The 20,591-nt window shown below is 46.2% G+C and overlaps 1 protein-coding gene and 1 long non-coding RNA gene across 2 annotated transcripts in view; one reads left to right on the forward strand and one right to left on the reverse strand.

The window, feature by feature from the left end:
* ADAM33 (ADAM metallopeptidase domain 33) overlaps positions 1-20,266 on the forward strand; it is an 83,555-nt gene extending 63,289 nt beyond the window's left edge. The window contains exons 7-13 of the mRNA XM_068266246.1: positions 520-591; positions 1,587-1,756; positions 4,819-4,903; positions 13,882-14,018; positions 15,367-15,472; positions 18,125-18,179; positions 18,261-20,266. Coding sequence (XP_068122347.1) covers positions 520-591; positions 1,587-1,756; positions 4,819-4,903; positions 13,882-14,018; positions 15,367-15,472; positions 18,125-18,179; positions 18,261-18,385 — 750 coding nt within the window. The 3' untranslated portion in view covers positions 18,386-20,266. The remainder of the gene's footprint in view (positions 1-519; positions 592-1,586; positions 1,757-4,818; positions 4,904-13,881; positions 14,019-15,366; positions 15,473-18,124; positions 18,180-18,260) is intronic.
* LOC137545144 (uncharacterized) overlaps positions 1-20,591 on the reverse strand; it is a 231,270-nt gene that overhangs the window by 41,915 nt on the left and 168,764 nt on the right. The window lies entirely within an intron of this gene.

Here is a 20,591-nt window from a genome sequence, read left to right on the forward strand (position 1 = left end):
GCCATCGGCGGCCCGCAGGCTATTCACGGAGCCCCCCGCCGTGATTTGACAGGAAGCAGCTGCTCGCGCGAGCGGCTGCTTCCTGATTAATCAGCCTGCAGCTGGCGACGCAGTACTGCGTCGCTGGTCCTGCAGCTGCCACTTTGCCGACGCACGGTATGAGTGCGCGGTCGGCAAGTGGTTAAAGACCATACCACCTTGAGATCCAAAAATTACTTGCAGGGGTTCCTTGAGATCCAAAAAGTATTTGCAGGGTTCTTCCAGAGTAAAAAAAAGTTGAAAGGCTGCTTTAGACTGTAAGCTCATAAGGGCAGGGCTCTCTCACATTTTGTGTGTCCTGGAATTTGTTACAGATTTATTCATATTACTTTAGTCACAGTCATTACCAATTCTGTACTTTGTACCAGCTCTGTATATTGTATACTGGTGTATCTCATTGTCTGTATTATTATGTGCCCCATGTACCTTTATAAATCAATAATAATAATGTAGTAATAATAATGTAATTTGTCCCCGCAGTTCCAGCGGCATGGAGAGGACCTGGAGAGGACCCGGCAACATCTCATCTCTGTGGCTCACCACCTCAGCCAGGTACAGACCCCTCATAATCCCCCCATACAGGAAGCCCCTTATTGCTCTGTCTCTGGGGTCATCTTCCAAGACAAGAGCCTGGAGAGATAGGACAGAACGTTATGTTGTCATGGGGCTTCTGCGTTATTGTAAGCTTGTATCGCCATCTGGTGGCCATATACTAGATTACACAAAGCTCATGCCTTTAATTGATTTATTTAAAGGACAACTGTAGTGAGAGGTATATGGAGGCTGCCATATTTATTCCCTCTTAAGCCATACCAGTTGCCTGGCAGTCCTGCTGATCTATTTAGATGCAGTAGTGCCTGAATAACACCTGAAACAAGCATGCAGCTAATCTTGTCAGTTCCGACATTCATGTCAGAAACGCCTGTTCTGCTGCATTGCTGATTGCAATTCTTCAATTGAACAGATAATTTAAAAATTGTATGGTGTGTGGCCCCCTTTATGCTGGGCATACACGAGTCGACCCGGCGGCAGAAACCGTGAGTCAGTTGTAAACAAAGGTAAACTGACAACATGTGTACCAAGATTTCTGTGTAACCAGGGAGATAAGGGTGAGGGGAGGAGGAAGGAAGGAGGGGGCAGGGAGATAGAGGGAGGGGGGAGGTAAGTGTGGGGGAGAGCAGGGTTAAGCGGGGATTGGGGGGGACATTTTACACGAGGGTGGCCAGAACCAGGGGTTTTGTCACGTTCGTTGCTCGTCACAACATCGCACACCTTTATCGCCATGCACCCGATCAAGCAAGTCGCCCCGACATCTTGCAGCAGGTCCAATCAATACATGTGACCAATTTGAGCTCGAAATTGATCACATTGTTGATTGGACATGCTCTTGGTGGTAAAGACTTTTATCCGATTTGCTAATAATTATCGAATCGGTTGGTCGATTGGCCGCCAAGTCACCTGATGTATGGCCACCTTTAGAGTCTTACAGTTAGATCTGAGGATTTCTATGACATCTCCTGAATGTTGTCTCCTTGTTGTTCCTGTAGATATTCTCCAAGATTGATCTCCAGGTCTTCCTGGTGGGGGTGGAGATCTGGACTCAGGAGAACCGGGCGGTCGTCTCGGAGACGGCACACGCCACCCTGAGGCACTTCCTGCACTGGCGGGTGGAGGAGCTGCTGCCGCGCAAACACCATGACAACGTCCAGATGATCAGGTAGAGAGACCGGCGCCCAGTGGAAGCTTACCTCATGAAATCTTACTATAAAAGTCATATGACCATCAGCGGTGGGCAAAAACTGCTATCTTGGCTAGGGCCCCAATTCCCTGCCACTTACCAACACTCCAAGAACTTACTCTTTTTAGGCTCAATCTGAAAACACATCTCTTCAGACAAGCATACTGTCCTACCTAGGACACCGCCCACTGACCACCATTTCTACCACCTCATACACAGCTTCCCTTTACCTAGACTAAGGGCCCGTTTCCACTTGTGTGGTGCGAATGCGGATGCAAATTTGTACGCAAATTTTAGAGCGAATTCATGTACATTTTTGCGTGTTAGTAAGTATGCGAATTTAACCTTGTCAGTGCCTGCGTGCTTTTACATTGATTTATGTGAAAACGTACGCGAATCAGCATGGAAGATTCGCATAGCGAATACACACGCAAATTTCCTATTAATTACATTGTATGCGAATCGCACACCGTCTTGCGGTGTGCGAATTCGGATGGCTCTGCTGTGCAGATTTTTCCTGCACAGAAAAACGCTCTGTTTTCCTGACAAGTGGAAACAGGCTAATTAACTCGTATTGGTTATGCGAATCTGCGTGCATAAAACGCATGCAGATTTGCGATAGTGGAAACGGACCCTTAGGCCTTTTAGCCAGGGCTCTGTTCCCCTTTTGTCTCACAATTCTGTGTAATGGGTGTACATACCTCCCACCCCTGTGTAACAATATTGTATACAATGAACAAAGGTGCTTAACTTGAATCCTTGTGCAGATTGTTTGATACTCCTACCTATATTGCCTGATGAAGCGGGGTTGAACCTGCGAAATGCGTTGCATTTCTTTTTGGAGTTCCTAATAAATGTGTTTGACTGTCTGAATCGCAGTCGTTGTTGTGTCTGCTTGAGGGAGGTAAGACCACCACTTCCTCCTTCAATTTTGCCATTTAAGTTGGTTTTTAAGCTCATTTAATCTAATCTTATACTTTTGGCGCCTCTGTTCATTGTATACAATTTGGAGTCCACCCTTGGTGGAGGGTTGCTACCCTTTCTTCCTGTCTACAGAGAGCGACTTCTTAATCCTGAGTGGGGTCAGGACAATCTCCCCACCTGCCTTTAGGGCCCGGTCACACTACACGCGTTTCCAGCCGCGTTTTGGAAACGCGTGCGGGTGGCCCCACACGCAGGACATCAGACAGTGCATAGAGTGCACTGTCTGATGTTCACACTGCATGCGTTCCGGACCTGTGCGGTCCGGGAACGCATGCTGCACGCAGATTTTACAAAAACGCGCGGCTGTCCCATTCACTTTTCAGTGATGGGATCAGCCACGCAACGCATACGAACGCGGATGGCGTGTGTTCGTACGCGTTGCGTTCTGCATGAGTGGCCGTCCGCGTTTTGCAGTCTGAACGGGCCCTTACAGTGGTTGCCTGGAGGTAACCCTGTTTTGTGAGTATCTAGCAATACAAACATATTGCCACCTTGTCCAGTACGTATTACACTATTGGGGCTCTTGGTGTTCCCTGTTTTTATCTCTGTGTAACAATATGTATTGAATTTGTTCACTGCGCAGGGGCGTATCTGGGTAATATAGAGCCTATGGCAAACACTGAAATTGCGCCCTCTGGGTCCGAGCCTCCCTCCCCTCTAAAAACAGCATCCTTCCCCATGTGTTATGGTTGCCTGCGCTTTTGGTCTTGTGATATTGCTTGAATTTTTGGGAAATTACTCTTCTTATTCCCTGCCTGTCCTCTTTTTTAACACTAAGCCAAGTGTGCCCTACTTATATAAGTTAAGTTTATGTTAGCTAGATAACAGAATTAATCTGATCTGAGGTCTGAGTGACAGGGAGGCACAGGAGCAGGCATGGTGATGCAGTACAGGGGCAGGCATGACGCCCATGGTATTGTGGCGCCCATGGCATGAGCCCTGCCTGTACCCCTCTAGATACGCCTCTGTCACTGCGTTAGCTGTTATACACTCTTGTCTTATATTAACTATTTTATTATTTATTGTTTCGTATTGTTATACCCTGTATGCTATCGTACAGCGCTACGGAAGATGCTGGCGCTATATAAATTAATATTAATAATAATCTTTATCCTTTTCTGGTCAGGGGTAGGCAGGGGAAAGGGTGGGATTATTAGGGGGGGAAAGTTCATCTTGAGCCTCCCATGATTTGTGGTCTCACCCCTGGCTTTTTATACTCCTGGCAGTTCCCACAACGTTGCGGGTTCAGCCTAACGCTATACTTGTATTTTTCTATGCCGCAGGCTTCAATCAAGTTATTTTGAAACAAAATAATTCGAACAAGCAGAAAAAATGATCAGATTTCTATGGTTGATCCCCCAAGTAAGAGAAAAATGTCATTGTGTCTGGCCACCTTACCAGTATGTACCTGAGATGACCAAAGCTTTGGCTGCGATTCCCTCATAACATCTGCTCAGTTACAGCGCAGTACTGTGAACAGGCCCATAGACATTGCTGGACGCGTGTCACCTGACGACATGCTCTGTTGTTATGCGGGGGATGGGCGATGGAGGAGCGGGCGTGTGATGTCATGCTGCAGGCCGGGGAGCTGCGTCTTCAAACAAGTTGGCCACTGGTCGGGTGAGTAATAGATCCGCCAGGAGGATGGCTTGGGGGTCGGCCGTCAGGGGCCGCTGTACACACACTTGATTGTGGGTTGAGGGGGTCGTTATTGGCCGCCTCAGACCACTTTAGTGAAGCGTGTGTACGAGGCTTGGAAATTACTAACGGTATCTTTACAGCCGCTGTAGAAACTCAGAACAAGACACCCAAACGTTTCGAGGACAGATAAGGATGCTAGAGATTTTCTAGGAGAAAAAGTAACTTACAAACTAAAAAATGATAGAACTTGGAGGGTGTGTCTGTTTAAAGCGCACCTGAACTCCTCTCTGCTCTAGAAAGAAAAGCAACAGCATAATAATCTTTACAGAAAAACATTTCTTTGTTACAGTTGATACAAACCCTGCAATAAATCTGCATTGAGTCTACTTCCTGCCATGTGTTCTTGTCTCCGGCAGCGGCGGGCACTTCAGGAACCACGCCCTGGGGGAGGCGTTTTTGGGCAAGATGTGCAGCAAATCCCAAAGTGGCGGAATTATCAAGGTGAATAAAAGCCTCATATTTGTGTAAGTTGTGCCTGGTTCAGGTAGAGGTAGTTCAGGTTATCCCACCTCTTGATAAATGGTGCATAATTGAAAAAATGGGGGGAAAACCCTCTAAGTACCTTATAGTTCATGTGTGATCACATGACTGCTTATTTCCTGGTCTTGTGACCCCATAACTGGATCTTTGACCCTCATTATTGCCTGCTAGAGACAGTTAACCTGCCTGGCGTTCTATTAAGATCGCCAGGGAGGCTGCGGGAGGGTTTTTTTTTAATAAAAAAAAAACTATTTCATGCAGCCAACTGAAAGTTGGCTGCATGAAAGCCCACTAGAGGGCACTCCGGAGGCGTTCTTCCGATCGCCTCCGGCGCCCAGAATAAACAAGGAAGGCCGCAATGAGCAGCCTTCCTTGTTTTGCTTACATCGTCGCCATAGCGACGAGCGGAGTGACGTCATCGACGTCAGCCGACGTCCTGACGTCAGCCACCTCCAATCCAGCCCTTAGCGCTGGCCGGAACTTTTTGTTCCGGCTACACTGGGCTCAGGCGGCTGGGGGGACCGGCGGCAATCAGGCAGCACACGCGGCTGGCAAAGTGCCGGCTGCGTGTGCTGCTTTTTATTTGAGCCAAATCGGCCCAGCAGGGCCTGAGCGGCAGGCTCCGGCGGTACTGGACGAGCTGAGCTCGTCCAGACCGCACAGCAGGTTAAAGTGGATCCAAGATAAATTTTTACTCATTGCATAATTGTGTTCCTTCCTATTGTTTATAGGGCATTCCTCAAGCCAAATACTTTTTTGTTTTTGTTTTAATACGCTAATTCCTTATAAACTAAACAAGCCTCGCCCACAGCTCCTTTTGTGCCTTGGCACTGTAGCAAGGGCTTATGGGAGCTCAGTCTGGGCAGGAGGTGGAGGAGGAGGTTACTAGCCATTGATTTCAGAGGCAGAGGGGAGGAGGGAGGAGGAGAGGGGACTGAATTTACACATAGGCAAGGTGATAGCATCTCCAGCCCTCAGCCTGTGACAATGTGACAAACAGAACATGGCTGCTGTCATTGTATCACAGGAATAAATAATCATAAACTGTTGAAGCTGTTTGCAGCTAGATTTATATAGATAGATAGAAGATATATAGACAAGTTACTTGTTATAGAAAATTATGAATCAAGGAACATGCGCTAATATATGCTATTTTCTTTTATTCTAAATATACTTTTTCCATAAAATGACAATAAAACAGTATAAAATTCCTATAATCACCCTTACTAATTATGCATTATACACACTCTCATTCATACCATCCACATTCAAGAAATTCTCCAGATCTCGGAAAATTAACTAAAAAAGGATGAGGCAAATTCCAAATCTTGTGCAAAACTTTCAGATCCACAGTCAATATTGTGATCGGAAGAAAAGGGGATTAATTATCCAATATGCATAAAATAGATTGCAATCTATTGTGGGCGTAATCTAGGTTGCAAAACTCCCAACCGTTAAGTCTGTTACTGTGGGACCCGTCTTGTTAGTATACAACGGGTTTGGTGTAAGTCTTTTATACTTCTTCAAATAATAATTAGGTACATTGTCTCATCAAGGGATACCTTTAAACAGTCTGGTGTCACTCCGTTTGTACAGCTGCGTATACAGCTAAAAGACTTCTGAGCTCTGGCTCTCCGTGTAGCTGTTCTGCAGTATCCGGGGGCATGCGTCACTTCCTACTGCTGGTTCCAGGATGACGCTCGCTCTTCCGGATCTCACCGCTATCAGCTGCTTCTCGGTGACGTCACCTTAAAGATAGAGGAGCTTGTGTATATGTGATTGGCCGCTGAGCGCTTCCACAGCCTTCCACACTCCTGAATCCTTCATAAAACGGAGAATATAATCTTATTTACACCTCAACGCGTTTCTGCTAATAAACGTTAGCCTTCTTCAGGAGGAACAGTCTCATTTCACCGGAGTCGTCTGTTATACTGGTTGTCCTGACCATAAAGCCGCCCATATATAGGATTCTCTCCTCCCACAATCCAAGCATTGTGGGTATATGCAAATTAATCTCTCTACCTGTTTTAACCTCTTCCATACCCTCATTCAATCCATCCTATATTCACATACATGTGAGCAGCAATTGCAAGGGTTAATTGTTAAAAACATATTATTTAAAAAAAATGCAAAAGTTTCCATCTCGCTATTTAACCCTTTAGGGATTAATGTATCCAATTGGAAGATCCACTTAGACTCATTCCTAGACATTTTCTTAATAAAATCACCCCCTCTTAAGCTTTTCTTTATCACTTCCAGACCAAAAAAGATGGTACCTCTTAGGGTTCCCCCATGTTTCTCTTTATAATGGTTAGAGAGTGGGTGTTTTTCATTTTTCTTTATGATGTTCTTAAAATGTTCACCAATACGTGTATGTAGTGCCCGTTTGGTTCTACCTACATACAATTTACAGCATGGACACTATACAATATATGACCCCACTGGTATTACAGGTAATAGAGTCTTTCATGTTATAGCACACCCCACCTGCTGTTGTCACTTCCATAATTCTACCAGGGTTGTGTGTCGCCTTACAGCCAACACACAAACCACATCTGATGAATCCATTTTTCCTTTTCGATTCTGTTACATCTCTTTTACTTTCATTTGCAGCTGTAGCTATTGATAGCCCAATATTTGGAGCCTTTCTGAAAATTAGTCTAGGGATTTCTGGCAATAAGTCACCCAAGATTTTATCCTCTTTTAATACCCTCCAATGTTTTTTTCACAATACCTGCTATCGATTTCGATTGAGAGGTATATTGGAGGACCAGAGGAAGATCCACATTACTTTTTTCTGTCTTGACTTTTGGAGCCAACAAATCTTCTCGACTCTGTTTCTCTATAAGGCTTCTAGATTCCTCAATCTGGTCTCTTGGGTAACCTTTTTCCAGAAGACAGTCCACGAGTCCATCCGCTTCTATATTGTAATTTGTTATCTCTGTGCAATTACGGCGTAGCCTCGTGAACTGTCCCCTGGGAATACCATTTAGCCACCTTGGCAAATGGCAGCTACTGTAAAGAATATAACTGTTTACATCAACATTTTTCTGGAAGGTCTTGGTCTTTAAAATTCCTGATTCTATATATATTTCTAAATCCAAGAAATTAATCCTTTGATCACTTATATTTGCAGTGAACTTTATATTCCAGTCATTATCATTAACAGTGCTCACAAATTGTTCCAGTGAGCTTCGGTCACCTTGCCAGATCAGCAGCACATCGTCTATAAAACGACGCCATAGGACCCGGCTCGCAATTTGTGAGCACTGTTAATGATAATGACTGGAATATAAAGTTCACTGCAAATATAAGTGATCAAAGGATTAATTTCTTGGATTTAGAAATATATATAGAATCAGGAATTTTAAAGACCAAGACCTTCCAGAAAAATGTTGATGTAAACAGTTATATTCTTTACAGTAGCTGCCATTTGCCAAGGTGGCTAAATGGTATTCCCAGGGGACAGTTCACGAGGCTACGCCGTAATTGCACAGAGATAACAAATTACAATATAGAAGCGGATGGACTCGTGGACTGTCTTCTGGAAAAAGGTTACCCAAGAGACCAGATTGAGGAATCTAGAAGCCTTATAGAGAAACAGAGTCGAGAAGATTTGTTGGCTCCAAAAGTCAAGACAGAAAAAAGTAATGTGGATCTTCCTCTGGTCCTCCAATATACCTCTCAATCGAAATCGATAGCAGGTATTGTGAAAAAACATTGGCGGGTATTAAAAGAGGATAAAATCTTGGGTGACTTATTGCCGGAAATCCCTAGACTAATTTTCAGAAAGGCTCCAAATATTGGGCTATCAATAGCTACAGCTGCAAATGAAAGTAAAAGAGATGTAACAGAATCGAAAAGGAAAAATGGATTCATCAGATGTGGTTTGTGTGTTGGCTGTAAGGCGACACACAACCCTGGTAGAATTATGGAAGTGACAACAGCATGTGGGGTGTGCTATAACATGAAAGACTCTATTACCTGTAATACCAGTGGGCAGGCGCGGAGCTAGGAGGGTCGGGGTAGGACAGGGGCGCCGGGTCCCCAAGGGCGCCCAACTGAGCTTCGGGTTTTGTTTTTTTTGCGGGGCTGAGGGGAGCAGCGCAGAGAAGAGAGAGAGCTGTGCGGACGGTGGGGAAGGGGGGCCATCTCCCCCCTCCTTACCTCACCTTAGGTGCTCTCTCTCTCCCTCGCTGTCCCCTCCAATGTCTGTCCGGTGGCTGGCAGCGGCGGGCGGAACTCACCTCCGTCACGCTCCAGCGCCGCGTCGGAACACCGGCCGGAAGTTCGGGTGCGCAGCCACTGCTCTGGTCTGGACCAGACCAGAGTAGCGGCAGATCCATCCGGTAGTGATGGGAATTCCGGCTCTTCTCTGAGAATCGGCTCTTCTGAATCGGCTCCCATTAAAGAGCCGGCTCTTACGGCTCTGAATCGGCTCTTCATTAAATATCACTGGACACCACTCAGAATCGGAGTAAAAGCCCCGCCCCGTCTCCATGACAACTCCAAACTGCTTCTTTGAATGGGGCAATCCCTCCTGCTACTGCTCTGCTCCATACACTCCTGCATGCTGGGAGATGTCGGAAGAGGAGGACTACATCTCCCAGCATGCCTCGGCACCCTTTATTACAGAGCAAAGCAGAGCTCTGTGGGGCGGCTGAGGCATCGGCTCTTTTAAAACTGAGAGCCGGCTCTTGTCGTTCACAGCAAAGAGCCGGCTCTTAGAGCCGGCTCGTTCGTGAACGACCCATCACTACCATCCGGCGCTGCGACAAGACGGAGGTAAGTTCCGCCCGCCGCTGCCAGCCACCGGACAGACATTGGAGGGGACAGCGAGGGAGAGAGAGCAGCTCTTCCTCTTCTCTGCGCTGCTCCCCTCCTGCTGGGGAGGGGGACACCTGGCTACCTACTCTGGGCACCTATACCTCTGGCTACCTACTCTGGGCACATATACCCCTGGCTACTGGCTACCTACTCTGGGCACATATACCCCTGGCGACCTACTCTGGGCACATATACCCCTGGCTACCTACTCTGGGCACATATACCCCTGCCTACATATATTGGGCACATATACCCCTAACTACATATACTGGGCATATACCCCTGGCTACCTACTCTGGCCACATATAACCCTGGCTACCTACTCTGGGCACATATACCCCTGCCTACATATAATGGGCACATATACCCCTAACTACATATACTGGGCATATACCCCTGGCTACCTACTCTGGGCACATATACCCCTGGCTACCTACTCTGGGCACATATACCCCTGCCTACATATATTGGGCACATATACCCCTAACTACATATACTGGGCATATACCCCTGGCTACCTACCCTGGGCACCTATACCCCTGGCTACCTACTCTGGGCACCTATACCCCTGGCTACCTACTCTGGGCACCTATACCCCTGGCTACCTACTCTGGGCACATATACCCCTGGCTACCTACTCTGGGCACATATACCCCTGGCTACCTACTCTGGGCACATATACCCCTGGCTACCTACTCTGGGCACATATACCCCTGCCTACATATACTGGGCATATATACCCCTGGCTACATATACTGGGCATATATACCCCCTGGCTACATATACTGGGCATATATACCCCCTGGCTACGTGTACTGGGCATATATACCCCCTGGCTACATATACTGGGCATATATACCCCTGGCTACATATACTGGGCATATATACCCCCTGGCTACGTGGACTGGGCATATATACCCCCTGGCTACTTATACTGGGCATATATACCCCTGGCTACATATACTGGGCATATATACCCCTGGCTACATATACTGGGCATATATACCCCCTGGCTACGTGGACTGGGCATATATACCCCCTGGCTACATATACTGGGCATATATACCCCTGGCTACATATACTGGGCATATATACCCCCTGGCTACTTATACTGGGCATATATACCCCTGGCTACATATACTGGGCATATATACCCCTGGCTACATATACTGGGCATATATACCCCCTGGCTACGTGGACTGGGCATATATACCCCCTGGCTATATATACTGGGCATATATACCCCTGGCTACATATACTGGGCATATATACCCCTGGCTACATATACTGGGCATATATACCCCCTGGCTACATATACTTGGCATATATACCCCTGGCTACATATACTGGGCATATATACCCCTGCCTATATATACTGGGCATATATACCCCCTGCCTACATATATTGGGCATATATACCCCTGGCTACATATACTGGGCATATATACCCCCTGGCTACGTGGACTGGGCATATATACCCCCTGGCTACATATACTGGGCATATATACCCCTGGCTACATATACTGGGCATATATACCCCTGGCTACATATACTGGGCACATATACCTCTGGCTACATATACTGGGCACACATACCCCTGCCTACATATACTGGGCACATATACCCCTGGCTAACTGTTCTGTGGACATCTCTACCCCTGGCTACCTGTTCTGGGGACATCTATACCGCTGGCCACCTATTCTGGGGACATCTATACTGCTGGCCACCTATTCTGGGGACAACTATAGACCTGGGGCTACCTATTTTTGGGGAACCACGTCAGATTGAGTGTATTTTGGAGAACTGCTGCCAGGTGAGAGGTGTCTACCATATTAAGGGGGCATTCTACCTATTTATGTGAAATGCTGTCTGTTTATGTGACTCATGACTGCTGAATTTGTCTTTTTGGGGGCCTCATGGTTACTGAATTTGTCTTGTTGGGGGCCTCATGATTTGTTGGGGGCCTCAAGATCGCTGAATTTGTCTTGTTGGGGGCCTCATGATTGCAAAATTTGTCTTGTTGGGGGCCTCATGATTGCTGAATTTGTCTTGTTGGGGGCCTCAGGATTGCTAAATTTGTCTTGTTGGGGGCCTCATGTTTGCTCATGATTGCGGAATTTGTCTTGATGGGGGGGGGGGGGGGGGGGGGGCTCATGATTGCTGAATTTGTCTTGGAACATGCTGGAAGGTACATACTGAGGGAGGGTGGGTGAGCGTGAGCCTGCTAACCTCCATATACATTTGGCTCCACCCATAACCACGCCCACATTTATTATGTGACCACGCCCCTTTTTGGCGCCTTGACTTTGGGGGGGCGCATTAATAGTCTTTGTCCCCGGGCGCTGAAAATCCTAGCTACGCCTCTGCCAGTGGGGTCATATATTGTATAGTGTCCATGCTGTAAATTGTATGTAGGTAGAACCAAACGGGCACTACATACACGTATTGGTGAACATTTTAAGAACATCATAAAGAAAAATGAAAAACACCCACTCTCTAACCATTATAAAGAGAAACATGGGGGAACCCTAAGAGGTACCATCTTTTTTGGTCTGGAAGTGATAAAGAAAAGCTTAAGAGGGGGTGATTTTATTAAGAAAATGTCTAGGAATGAGTCTAAGTGGATCTTCCAATTGGATACATTAATCCCTAAAGGGTTAAATAGCGAGATGGAAACTTTTGCATTTTTTTTAAATAATATGTTTTTAACAATTAACCCTTGCAATTGCTGCTCACATGTATGTGAATATAGGATGGATTGAATGAGGGTATGGAAGAGGTTAAAACAGGTAGAGAGATTAATTTGCATATACCCACAATGCTTGGATTGTGGGAGGAGAGAATCCTATATATGGGCGGCTTTATGGTCAGGACAACCAGTATAACAGACTACTCCCGTGAAATGAGACTGTTCCTCCTGAAGAAGGCTAACGTTTATTAGCAGAAACGCGTTGAGGTGTAAATAAGATTATATTCTCCGTTTTATGAAGGATTCAGGAGTGTGGAAGGCTGTGGAAGCGCTCAGCGGCCAATCACATATACACAAGCTCCTCTATCTTTAAGGTGACGTCACCGAGAAGCAGCTGATAGCGGTGAGATCCGGAAGAGCGAGCGTCATCCTGGAACCAGCAGTAGGAAGTGACGCATGCCCCCGGATACTGCAGAACAGCTACACGGAGAGCCAGAGCTCAGAAGTCTTTTAGCTGTATACGCAGCTGTACAAACGGAGTGACACCAGACTGTTTAAAGGTATCCCCTTGATGAGACAATGTACCTAATTATTATTTGAAGAAGTATAAAAGACTTACACCAAACCCGTTGTATACTAACAAGACGGGTCCCACAGTAACAGACTTAACGGTTGGGAGTTTTGCAACCTAGATTACGCCCACAATGGATTGCAATCTATTTTATGCATATTGGATAATTAATCCCCTTTTCTTCTGATCACAATATTGACTGTGGATCTGAAAGTTTTGCACAAGATTTGGAATTTGCTTCATCCTTTTTTAGTTAATTTTCCGAGATCTGGAGAATTTCTTGAATGTGGATGGTATGAATGAGAGTGTGTATAATGCATAATTAGTAAGGGTGATTATAGGAATTTTATACTGTTTTATTGTCATTTTATGGAAAAGTATATAGTATAGTATATTTAGAATAAAAGAAAATAGCATATATTAGCGCATGTTCCTTGATTCATAATTTTCTGTATTTTATTTTAGGGGTTTTGGGAACCCCCTGTTTGGAACCTGCAGCTTAGTTAACCCCTAAAGCGCCGCTTCATTTACATTCTTTGATAAGTTACTTGTTATAGTTAGTTTTTCATCTTGGATCCGCTTTAAGTGGGTGTTGTATCAAAGGAACATGGCCATAATAAGCCATAGTAGGAGGGGAGGGAACCGCTGGAGCGATCATGTGACTGCAACTTGCACTTAACAGCTAAACTTCAGACAAATCTGAAATCATGTTTTCGTGCAGTAATGTCTCCATATAAAATCTACCAGTCAGGAGCAGTGTTACTGCACAGCACAGTTATATGGTCAGTGTGTAGCATAGTAGTTATTATTAGTTGTCTCTATAGTTTTATGTCTGGTCATTCTGTCTCGCAGGACACAGGACTGGACGCCAGAGAGCTTGCCAAGTACGTGGCTCATGAGATGGGGCATAACCTGGGCATGAGCCATGATACAGAGGGCTGTTACTGCCCCGCCGCCAGGGGCAAGTGTCTGCTCTCCCGCAGAACCGGGTAAGCTGCTTTATACAATCGCAGTGGCAATAGGTTATCTGGGCAGCAGCCTGAGGGCTGCACATGGTTGGGGGCTCACATTTCATAACTGAAGTGAGCATTTCTCACTGCACACTTCTGTTTCTTTAAAGCGGTATTGTCACCATAAAAATCAAATTTCAACAGCAACTGGTCTGAGAGTATTTTAAGTGATAAAGATGCTAATCCTGCATTCAAAACTTGCAAAACTTTTTCTGCTGTTATGGTTTGGAGTTATCGTATACTTTATGAGCACTGGCCCTTTAGTAGTCAGCGCCAAACAGCTGCATGCTGGGGGTTATTTTTATCTATAATATATCCCTCCTATTCCATTTATTTCCCTGCCTAGCAGCTTATCTGAAACACCTCTGCTCACTTGTGTTTACAAGTAAGGCTGAGGTGACTCAGTGATTGGAGGAGAAAAGAAAAAAAAGACAGCACAGTTCCTAGTATACACCTCAGTGGGAGTGTCTGAAGACTCTGGGAGGAGGGCAGCTAATGAATACACAATGAGCAAGAGAAGGGAGGGGGAAAACAAGAGTCAGGGAGGATATGATGTCAGCATTAGCTTGGCAAGATGGCCACTGCCTAGAATAAGATTTTCTGCTTTTCCTTTGTAAAATTCACAGGAATCATTACGTGGATAGCACAATACATCTGTTATGTAAGTAGGAGTAGTATTTATCTACGTAACGTTTCAGGTCAGTCACAACTTTGCCCAAACCATTCTGCACTTTTGCATGCACAGAAGGTGGGGGCACATACACTTGGGGGGCGGGTAGCAGGACAATTTCCAATAGATTTCATGCTGATATCTATTGGAAATCGGGATGTAGTGTGTGGGCAGCAATAGCTCACTTTCTGATCAAATCGATCTGGGATCTATCTGATGGTCCATCTGGTGGTCCATCAACAAGTGTATGAGCACCTTTAGGCCTCTTCTACACTTACCTTGGTAAGACGATTCGCGGTACTCTCCCCAGCCGCAGCTTGTCGCAGTGGCCATTAAAGTCAGTGAGACACGCCACACTGCCTGCAGTGTGACGCCATGTGACAGAAGTGCTAAGGGCCCTGCAGACAAGCACAAGAAAGAGCACCGGATGTGCCTTGTTCATTTTTTTTTCTTGAGTCGAATCGCGGCTGTAACTTCTCGGTTGCAGTGCGAATGTTCCAAATCACACCGCAACCGCACCACCACAGTTTAAAAGGGCCCTCAGAGATAGAAAACATCTAAATACAGCATCTATTATCCAGGGTGTTGTCTGTAGTGCTAGCTACTTATTGCCAGTTACACGTTGCCCAGACTGAAGCCGTATCCTCTCCTCTGTAGACACAACATGAACGACATGTTCAGCGACTGCAGCCACCGCTTCCTCCAATGCTTCCTAGAAGAGAAAGATGTCACCTGTCTGAAGGACCGACCCCAGACCTTCATAGTGAGTATAGTACTAACAACTCCAGGCCCCCCCCCCCCTTCCAACACCACCTATCATTATAATGGGGGGGTGCACCTACCACCAGAGTCCACCAGCTCCATCAAACCTTCATAGAGAGTATGGTACTAACACCCCCCCCCCCCTTCCCAACACCCATCGTAGTCAGTGGAGGCACCTACCAGAGTCCATCAGCTTCATCAGACCTTCATAGAGAGTATGGTACCAACCCCCCCCCCCCCCCCACAACACCCATCGTAGTCAGTGGAGGCACCTACCAGAGTCCATCAGCTTCATCAGACCTTCATAGAGAGTATGGTACCAACCCCCCCCCCCCCCCACAACACCCATCGTAGTCAGTGGAGGCACCTAGCACAAGAGTCCATCAGCTCCATCATACCTTCATAGTGAGTATAGTACTAACATCCCCCCATCATAATTGGGGGGGGGGGGGGTGGGGGGTAAACAGAGTCCATCAGCTCCATCAGATCTTCATAGTGAGTATAGTACTAACATCCACTCCCCCCAACACCCATCATCATAATCGGGGGACGGGGGACCTAGCACCAGAGTCCATCAGACCTTCATAGGGAATATAGTGCTAACACCCCTCCAACACCACCCATCATAATCAGGGGGTGCACCAGAGTCCACCAGCTCCATCAGACCGTCATAGTGAGTATATTTAACCTTTATTCCCGAAATCGAGAACAGCACCACCAGATATGGGCAAAGTCATCCAAAAAGTCACATCCAAATAAATCCTGTTTATGTTTTATTGTATTCTAAAGTTCCTTAAATTCAGGAGGGTCAGTGTTTCCTCAAGGGATATGCAGGACTGTAACGGTCTTGTGTCGTAGCTCAGATGTCTGATTATGTGGTGATCTGCAGAATCACCAATAATGCAGACGCTATACCTGATTATGGGTGATCTGCAGAATCACCAATAATACTAGTATAGCAGACAAAGAGCTGAGTGTGTAGTGATTAGGTGCAACTGTAACTTTAATAGTTTAATGAGACCTCACCAGAGGGGCTGGTGAGGTACTATCAGCAGAGCCGGGACAAGGTGCTCCAGCACCCAAGGCTGAGACACCAAAGTGCGCCCCTCCATCCCTGCCACCCCAGCCGTCACACTCTGATTGCTATTAGAGTAAGAGGCACCACAGGGCCCACAACCTCCCCAACACCTTAATATCTAGTTATCTGGCTTGCAGTCACTGCCATGTATCCCCTTTTCTTATTTCTTTCTGCTTCAAACACAATTAGGAATGACAGCTGAATGAATTCTGCGCCCCCTCCTACACTGCGCCCTGAGGCTGGAGCCTCTCCAGCCTATGCCTCGGCCCGGCCCTGACTATCAGTACACTGAGCGTGCACTGGAGTACAAGCTCCAGCAGGCTGGAGAAAACAATATCGAAGAGGCCGAATCTCCAGTGGAGCGGGTAATTCAGGAAGTACTGCAGCCAAGTGATCACCCGTGGAGCGGGTGACTCAGACGGTACTACAGCCTATGAGATACAACTAGTGCTGAACTACTGTTTAACTGGGAACAGGCGAGTCAGACTGTACTGCAGCAAAGGAGACACAACCAGGACTGCATAAAATAACAACTTCACCAGAGGCGCCGGTGAAGCTAGCACCTCACCAGTGGCGAGGGGCCCACTGGTGAGCAGAATGGTCTGACAGGCAAGTTTCGGCAACAGAGAGATAAGTATCAGTACAGAATCGTGAGACAGGAGAATAGTCGGTAATCAGGAAGAGGTTCAGCAACAGAGAGGTAAGTATCGGCACAAAATCGTGAGACAGAAGAGTAGTCGGTAATCAGGCAGAGGTTCAGCAACAGAGAGGTAAGTATCGGCACAAAATCGTGAGACAGAAGAGTAGTCGGTAATCAGGCAGAGGTTCAGCAACAACAAGGCAGACAGGCAAAAGTACAAGAACGGAAAGCAGGATCAGAGTCAGGGGGGATAGCTAAGAGTCATACACAGGAGATCAATACAATACAATACCCTAGTCTAGGTGTGAAGTCCTTGGCATCAACACCCGGGAACTAGTCTACACAAATAAACAGTAACAAGGTAGCAATATCCTAGACTAGGTGTGAAATCCTTAGCATCAACACCTGGGATCTAGTCTAAGGTCTGAGCTCTAACACGCAGAGTATTCACGACAACAGACAGCGTGTGAATGAAGCCTGCAGGCTTAAGAAGCAGAGGAGACCCCACTGGCACGCCCCTCCAGAATCAGCCAATCCTGGGCGCCGTGGGACTCCTCTGACGTCAGCCGACCAGCAGGTCAGCTGACGGGCTTCCTCCCCGCATAAAGGTCCCGTCCGTGCGCGCGCCCGCGCGATATGGCGACCCCTTGCACCCGAGAATGTTCCGTCCTCGGCGTCCTAGACGCCGCACGGACGGATGGCTGCATGGAGGCAGTTGCGGCGGCGGTGCTGTTCGCCGCAGTTGCCTCGTCCCTTACAAGGACATTTAGATATATTTTGGTCTGGTAGGCTTAGCAGAGTTCTCAACCCAAGAGTTTGGGAGTCAGTGGGAGATTTACAGTAGAGTCAGGTTTGAATGGGACTGCTATCAAATCAACACTATATGTTCAGGGATTTAATCTCTTTCCATGACCAGAATGGTGTTGTGTTTTCAGGACGAGCCAGTGTTGGAGACTCGATCATACAACACATACAGCCCACTTGAAGCCAGTAAGTCTCCCTACTGATTCTGTAGACTTCATGAGAAATTGGCACGTAACTGACAGAGTTTTTTATGTGTGTGTTCCCTAGTTGGCATGGTCTCTGTGGTCCTCTGTCCGGTGGTCCTCATCTTACTGTTGGTCATCCTGTGTAGGACCAGTATCTGCTGCCAGAGGAGAGATGTGACGGTTGTGAGGACCACTTTCCCATCCTGAGCTGAGGTAGACCACATTTTGGGTTTCCTCTACTGGAGAAGATGAGGGTTCATCATCAGATACTACATGTCTTCATCCTTTGGACATTGCTTGCTTCTGTGGCCTTAGCTACTGGATCTAAGCTGGTAGGTTGTGGTTTATTACCAGCAGAAAACTAACCAAGAATACTGGATTCTGCAGTAGATGATACAAAATGGAAGCAGCAAGAGCTGAAGGGAGCCTGGTTACACAGTCCTCGACTACGGACACAGCTATTCCAGGAACTGTGGAAATCTTATGTTGTCTAACTGCTCTGCATGGTGGCTTCAACGCTAAAGGGTTTAGGCTAAGGGGAAATCAGCTCATTGTTTAAAAAAAAAAGGGTAGTTACATGAGCTGTTAGCTACTTATACAAGATCCAAGCACAGAATTCTCTGCTAGTGATATGAATTTTTCAGGGTCCGAGGAGGGAGATGTAGGTTAAGCACAATCTAGGAATAGCACAAAATTTTCATGAAATGGCATTTCTGATGAAGATGGCCAGTCTAGTCTACAACAACAACACATTTGTAAAGTGCTTTTCTCTCGTAGGACCCAAAGTGCATAAGTTTGTTTTAGACCAACAGACCTTCATAGTGAGTATAGTACTAACATCCCCCCCCCCCACACACACACACACACATCATAACCAAGTGGTGCACAAGAGTCCACCAGCTCCATCAGACCTTCATAGTGAGTATAGTACTACTAACATCCCCCCCAACACCCATCATAATCAATGGGTGCACCTAGCACCACAGTCCACCAGCTCCATCAGACCTTCATAGTGAGTATAGTACTAACATCCCCCCCAACTCTCATCATAATCAGTGGGTGCACCTTGCACCAGTGTCCACCAGCTCCATCAGACCTTCATAGTGAGTATAGTACTAACATCCCCCCCAACTCTCATCATAATCAGTGGGTGCACTTTGCACCAGTGTCCACCAGCTCCATCAGACCTTCATAGTGAGTATAGTACTAACTTCCCCCCCAACTCTCATCATAATCAGTGGGTGCACTTTGCACCAGTGTCCACCAGCTCCATCAGACCTTCATAGTGAGTATAGTACTAACTTCCCCTTCAATGACACCCATTATAATCAGTGGAAGCACCTAGCACCAAAGTGCATAATGATGTGTACAGGGGGAAAAGTCATGTGATCAGAAATGCCAGACTAAACAGGTGACTTTTCAGTTTTGATTTAAACCTCTCCAGGGCTGGAGCTGTCTTGATCAAGTTTGGCAAGGCGTTCCAAAGGGTAGGGGCAGCATGACAGAAAACTCTGGCTCTGGGGTTGGTCAAGTTATTCCTTCTGATCTGAGGCTGTGGGTGGTGTGATGCAGTTGCAGCAAATCCTTCAGGTATTCGGGGCCTAGGTCATGTAGGGAGGCGCCTCATGGGAAAATTAATTTATAATCTAGATAAAAGAAGATACTGGGAATTTATGGATGTCATACTGTGAAAAATATGCTACCTCATGATGTGGTTTAACATTTCATCCTCCGCTATACTCTGAAATATCCGTTTTAGGAGACTGAACCTTCAAGTCAAAAGGTAAAAATTGCCTAAATGATTTTATTCTCATCTCTGGAGTAGGAATGGGCCCGCTACATTCATAAAAGTGTTTATTCATGGCTAAGAACGTAGCAGCCAATCAGAGTTCTTCTATCGGGTTCAGTCGAGTGCTTCTATAAATGTGAAATAACAAAGACTTTTGTCAGTAAAGGGTTTACAGTCTAATAAGCATCACTAAATGATAATATATAAACAGAGAGATTTTATTATTAAGATTGCATTTTTAAATGTAAAGGAATGTTTATCCAATCTGCAAACAGGCATTAAAATATCGGGTGTTCAAATCTGATCTGCTGAAACAATGATTTGCAGGAATACTATTCAGCTTGCTAGATGAATGCGCCCTCTAGTGTTGGGAAGTGTGCAGTACAGGTAAGAGCACTGTGTCAGCAGATACCTGGCCACTAACTGACAAGAGCCTAAGGCATCTGCAATTTAAAATCCAGCTAAAGTCGAAAATTCAGTTCTGAAAGCACACTTGTTTTGAGTGAACCGTATGTATGACTTCTGGTACTGCATTTTCCAGTCTAAATATCTACCTTATAGCTGTGCTTTCCTGCAGCTGTACCCCAAAAAGAGACTCTGTAACAAAATGTTGAGCCTTATTTC

This window comes from Hyperolius riggenbachi, chromosome 1, assembly GCF_040937935.1.
Source record: "Hyperolius riggenbachi isolate aHypRig1 chromosome 1, aHypRig1.pri, whole genome shotgun sequence".
NCBI classification, from domain to species: Eukaryota; Metazoa; Chordata; class Amphibia; order Anura; family Hyperoliidae; genus Hyperolius; species Hyperolius riggenbachi.